The following is a 6,159-nucleotide window of genomic DNA, read 5'->3' on the forward strand; positions in this document are numbered from 1 at the left end:
TGGGTTCTGATCCAGTCCTTTATGGGTGTTCTGTGGTAACATTGACTCACAGGCCAGGTTAAAATCCATCCTTTCTTTGCTTCTGAAAAGAACTGGAACTAAAACATTCCTCAGCATAGCACATTTCAAAGGCTTCAAACACTTGTAGTTTGAAAGCAACATGCAAGTAAACTGACCTTTAGGAAGAACAGTTTCTGATAGCGAAGGCAGACTCCTAACATAGATTCTGATTTTAGGCTCTTTTGCTTCACATCTTTTTAGTATAGCTAAAATATGTTGAAATAATACAGAGAAATTTAAGTGACTTCATAAGCTAGACATTGAATTTCTTCATGTCTGCATGGTAAAATCAGACAAAATTGTGCATGATTGCAAAATTTGAGGGTAAAACTCTACATTTTAAAATTGAGCATGATTTGCTAGAGTAAATGAGAACTTTGAGCTATGAAGCTATCTGTAACATCACAGTGTATATAAAGTCACATGCTGTAGTGGAGATAAAATCACATCATAGTGGAGACGTAGCTGGAGGACTGCTTGGAATTAAGAGCAGCCTTAACAGCCTAACAAAGCTCACATACATCTACTTTTTATCAAGTCTTTCTAAAAACTGTGGGGTGGTGGAGGGCATTCATCCTTCTGCCATAATGAAGCAATTAGATTGCAGGTTACTCCTGACCTGAACTGAGATGTACCAAGTGATGCCAGCTTTACTGATGCTCCTGCAGAGAGAGTTGGCCCCTCTCTTCTTTCATCATGTTGTGCCACTCCAAGTGTAGGACAGATCAGTGCGCTATGAAAATTTTTGAGGAAGTGTTTTGCTTAATTAATGAAAAGCTTTGCAAACCCTCTTTGGAACATGGATGATAGACTGCTTCTTTCTCTCTTTCTTACTGCCGGCAATAAGTGGTTTCTAATTACACATTGGTTTACAATGCTATCTGCACTTCACAGGACACAACAAATCCTAGCTGTGCTTTCCAGAACTATTTTGCCTCTGGGTGTATTCACAGGAGTAAAACACAGGAAAAATGTACTCCCTTTATGGAAATGTCCTGCAGGATTTACTGAAGCATCTTCATTTTTCGGAAGACTTTTTAAGTTTCTCTCTGGAACTCTTTTCTGGCAATAAACCTGACAAATGTTGTGGGGTAAAAATCTCATAAAGGGCCACGTTGCCCTTCTAAATCTTAGAGAATTTTATTAAAGTGAGTTATGTGGAATCCCTGTGGTTTTATTCCTACTACATCTCAACTGGAATTTTCTTGTGGTAACCAGTAGATACTTAATAGAAAAACACCCCTTGAATCTACGAGGAGCTTCTGAAGAAATGCTGCAGTCTGAGCTATTTACTTACAGAAGCACCTTGGAAATAATACATCATTACAAAAACTACTTTAGGAACTGCACAATTCTTGTTATTTTTGACTCAAACTTCCAGTATTTCAGAATGTTTCTTGAGCAAGAACTCCCTTTCCAGTGCTTGAGCTAAGGAGAATCTCTTAGGGGTTGGTAGAATAAATCCTTTGCCATACATCTGAATAATTCTGACTCCACCCAGTAGGAGGGAGGTGTAATATCCTGTTCCTACAAGAGGTGTTTGACATTTTTTATGTTGTATTTCAATGCAGTGTCAGAAAGGTCGATACGTTAGTACAAGAAAATAAAAAATAAGAAGGTTTTAAAATAAATCTACATCGATTTCTTCACTATGACTACAGGTGATCAAAATGCCTACCTTTGGGAAAAATAGAATAAACAATATTTGGAAATAAAATAGAAATGAAGGAATGATAAAAAGCTGTTACACATCTTCATGGATGTGTATTTAAGACCAGAAAAACAACAGCTATGTAAGTGGGAGTTGTCAGCTTTTCTAATGTTGGGCCAAGTCATTGGTACGGCCTGGACCAATGCTGATATAGACCCAGTGGGACTTTGCTTATTAGTTTTGACGCTCTTATAGTTCATTGATTATCCATATTGCTGCAGGAAAAAAAGAAGAAAAAGAAAAAAAATCTTGACTGTAGAGTCCACATCTTTAGTAGGAAAAGACAGTTAATACATGTGAGTTTTCTGTAGTTAGTATTTGAAAACAAGCATTTCCTATAAAGGAAGAGATGAATTCAAGACAAGATTGTGGCTTTATAACTTTCTTGTCTGTTTAAAATATGCTAAAGTACTTGCGTATTAAACAACGTGTTTGGGTTCCCAATGTTCCATATTTAATACAAAATGTCTGGCTGATTTTACCAAAGGTGTCTACTTCTCATATTTACACCTAAGCAAGCTAATTGTCAGTGCAAAGTAAGGAGGAGTCCCAACAATCATTTTATTCAAGGAATTTTACAACTCTACTTACCAAAAACCTTTGTCCACTTATGCTGTGCTTTCTCACAACTTTCTCACAGTCCTTATACTTTAACTGTCAATAAAAAGAAGATGATTATTGCACCCTTAATTATAAGAATGGATTAAGGTACTTAGACATACAAATAGCTTTGAACAGATGCTTCAAGTTACCCTTTTGTATGCTACAGCCTATTATGTCTTGTCTGCCCTAGAAATCCCAGTAGCTAACAGTATACTTTTTACTCTTTATCAGTATAAAGCCATTAAAAAAAATCTGCAGCTCATGATCCTGCTTAGATTTAATTATTTTTTTTCAAAACTGTACTGTACTGTACAAATGGCTCATTTTCTTCTGTAACTACTGTGGTTTTTTTGTTTTGTTTTGTTTTGTTTTGGACAAAGATCATTCAGTGGACTTGAGTATTTTCATTCCTTTAGGAACAGTCAGTTCCTCACATTGAAAAGCCACCTTGCAGTTTCCTGGTCCAAAGAAATATTTGGAAAATGCATAACAGTGGTACTGGCTAGGATGAACAGTTGTGGGGGAAAAAAAAAAAAAAAAAAAAAAAAAAAACAAACACGGAAATGAAAAACTGTTGTGAAAAACACCAAAGCCTTAATATCTTGGAATCATGAAGCCCTGATCCCAGTCCCAGTCCCCATTATTGAAAAGCTGCTTCTTGTGGATTAAAACATTGCTTGTTAATCGTGCAAATTACCCATAATATTTGGAAAGCTTTTCTATGATATTATGTTTTATAGTAGCATCTGGGGCAAGGACATGCATTTCAGAAGCTGATCACATATCCAAGAAAGCTCCTGATAACTAAGGATAAATAAGGATTATATATAAGATAAATAATCCCCTCCAGTAAACTGAGGGACACGAGGTGAGGGACAGGGGGATGGACATTATTAATAAGACATGATTCTTAAATATTTCCAATGAAGGCCTTAGGTTGTTTTTGTTTGTTTGTTTGTTTGTTTTTGTTTGTTTGTTTTTTTTTTAACAGAAAGTTTGCATGCAGTAGAGAGCAACTGCTACACTTGGTAGTACACTTCAGTGTGCTTGAAGCCTAATCTCTTTTTCTTAAAATAACTGATGAAAGACATCATTTAGCTGTTAAATATAACCCCCAGGATATTCCAAATTTGAACGTCTTTGCTTTTGCTCAAAAAAAAAAAAAAAGTATTTAGAAATTATTTGAAGTTTTGTTTCTTTACTGTTCCCTTCCTAATTTGAATGCACGATTTACATTAACATCTGCTCTAAGTTAACACATCTAGAATCATAAATTAGATGTTATTACCATTAAGGATGAAAAATTCTTATTTGACAGAAACTGAGGCCTTCATACCAGGAATACATTGTAGTATTGATACGTAAATCACTGACTTGTGCTGGCTAGCTTTTGCTAATACAAACATGTAAGCTGACAATGAATTGGCTAAAATTTTAGCATTGCCCTATGTCATGACCAATCACTTCAGGTGGGAGAAATTTGACTGTGATTGTCACCTTTGAAAACCATCCCTCAATTATCTCAGATTAATTAGAAAAAAATTGCTTATTCCTCTTGGACTTGAACTTGGACTTTAACACAAGGCTGCAAACCAAGTATATTTGGATGAAAATAAAGCATTCCTAACATTAGATCCTTCAATTATATGTGTAAGGGAAGTTGTTTGGGTTAATTTCGGGAGAAGGATCTGGTCACTTATAGCAGTAGCCCAGAGCTGGCTGACACCACTGTCTGACACAGACTTGCTCGACAAATTTAAGCAGTTCTATTTGCCCTGACTCACCTCTCCAAAAGCAGAATGCCAACGTTATCTCTGTCCTGGGTGGGGGGGGGAGGAGGGACACAACACACAACCGGATCAGTAGAGGGGAGGTACTCAGAAATTATCAGCTCTTTCAGGAAGCCATTTCCCTTGTTGAGTCTCTTGGAAATGGTGTCCCAAACCACCACGCACCAGTGTCATAATCTTTTTCTTACTTGTCTGAAGCTGACTATTGATAATGATCGCATCTGCTCGTCTCCAATTCTGTTTCACTTCACTGTGCCACCAAGCCCTGCACCCTAGCAGTAGAGGTTTGCAGGTAATTGGCAGTTTCACTTCTCTGGAGATTTTGTAGACATGGACTTTGCTTTTGATCTGCTTGTCTTTATTAGCTAGTTTTGCAATCTAGTTTCAAACTTGCCTCAACTCCTCAAAAAAAAAAAAAAAAAAAAAAAAAAAAAACATGAAAAGTTCTGAAACAAAGAATGATTTCAAAATCAAGCCCCAAACTGCTCCAGCTTTTTTACAAGACTGGTCTGACAGAACACTTGAAAATGAACCAGGTATGCTCCTATGGCTTGAAAATGTTCCCAAGGTTGAACATTTTCAAGCTATGTTTCCTACTGCTTGAAATTTTTCCATTTGCTCGATCTGAATGTTACATTATCTCAGGTGAACTGAAAAATGAGGAATTTGCAGAGAAAACATAGAAATGAAATTTCATTAAAAATGACTCAGTTACACATTCTTGGGCAATTATAAACGTGTCAGCATCACTGTGCAGAGGTTATACATCAGCAGGGAATTGCTGTAACGCCTTGCAAACTATTTCATCAGTGAGGAAAATTCTCCACATTGTAAAATGAAGTTTATAGATGGTCACCAGTGAAAGAGATTTCAAAATAAACAGTAGTTCCTAGCTAGTCACACAAAATAACTTTGGAAAAAGTAATAGTGACAGGACGAAAGGGATGTCTAATAATCTTGAGCCAAGAGCTTTGTCCAGGAAGTTTTAGAGCAGGGAAGGCAAAAGGTTTTTCAACAGAGCCTAAAAAAATTAGGAGCATATTTATCTACTACTGTTATATTCCTGGATGGGTTCTCTTGAACGCCTTGATCAGCAAAGACATTCAGAAGATCATTTGAAAACAATGATGAATTTGAAAAAAATCTCGTTTCTGAAAAATCAGTGAAGACAACCTAGGAAGCTTGTAGTTTTTATACAATACTGTTTTTCACTGCTCTTAGTAGATGTTATATCAGCAATTGTTGTAGTAAAGTGTATGTTATCACTGAAAAGCCACCATTTTCTCTTATACCCAATTTAAAATATACTTTCAAGATTCATCTGCAAGTTTCACCCACTCAGCTTTTTAACTGTCAGTGGTTTTGCTTTTATTTTTGCATCAAGCTTTGCCCAACATAAGCCATGTCAATTTTGAACAAACATTGTCACAGTAGTTTGTTCCCCCATTATACACAGATGAAACACAGTTAAACTTACCGTCTTAAAATATTCTGCTAATTCATCTGGGTTCCACGTGGCCACCTCTGAACGGTAGGGAATGTTTCGTGGATCCATGGTAAATGTGCTCCTCCGGGCAGTTAGAGAATGCTCATGCCAGTGCTATTGATGAAGCAGCCATATATTCCGTGTGGGTGACCACCTCCAGCAAGCTGAGTAAGTCCTTGCCTAATATCCAACTCTTTCCAAGTTCTGTTTTTAATTTTTCTCCTTATTTTTTTTTTTTTTTTAATTTCAGAACAATGTTGCTAGCACATCCAAGAGAGATACTGCTTCCTCTAGTACAAAATGGTCTCTTCTCAGAAAAGTTGTCAGCTAGACAGTCTTACCACTTCCTTTGTCTGAATATAAATAAGTAAATAAGGAAGCGCAGCAACACGTTGAAAACGCTTTGCCTCCTACATATAAGTAAGCTCCTACAGACCCTATTTGCTTGTAATTGCATACATAAATATTTGCATATTTACACACTCTATACAGTATAAAAATGTTGGCAA

At 36.5% G+C, this 6,159-nt stretch overlaps 1 protein-coding gene across 1 annotated transcript in view; it reads right to left on the reverse strand.

Annotated features, from left to right (window-relative positions):
* The window catches only part of LCP2 (lymphocyte cytosolic protein 2), a 32,927-nt gene extending 26,983 nt beyond the window's left edge, over nt 1–5,944 (reverse strand). Inside the window, exons 1-2 of the mRNA XM_084295013.1 lie at nt 5,642–5,944; nt 2,363–2,425 (exon numbers count right to left, since the gene is read on the reverse strand). Of these exons, the coding sequence (XP_084151139.1) occupies nt 2,363–2,425; nt 5,642–5,719 (141 nt within the window). The 5' untranslated portion in view covers nt 5,720–5,944. The remainder of the gene's footprint in view (nt 1–2,362; nt 2,426–5,641) is intronic.
* Nucleotides 5,945–6,159: the final 215 nt, after the last annotated feature.

Source organism: Netta rufina (assembly GCF_964035555.1).
Source record: "Netta rufina genome assembly, chromosome: 14".
In the NCBI taxonomy this organism is placed as follows: domain Eukaryota; kingdom Metazoa; phylum Chordata; class Aves; order Anseriformes; family Anatidae; genus Netta; species Netta rufina.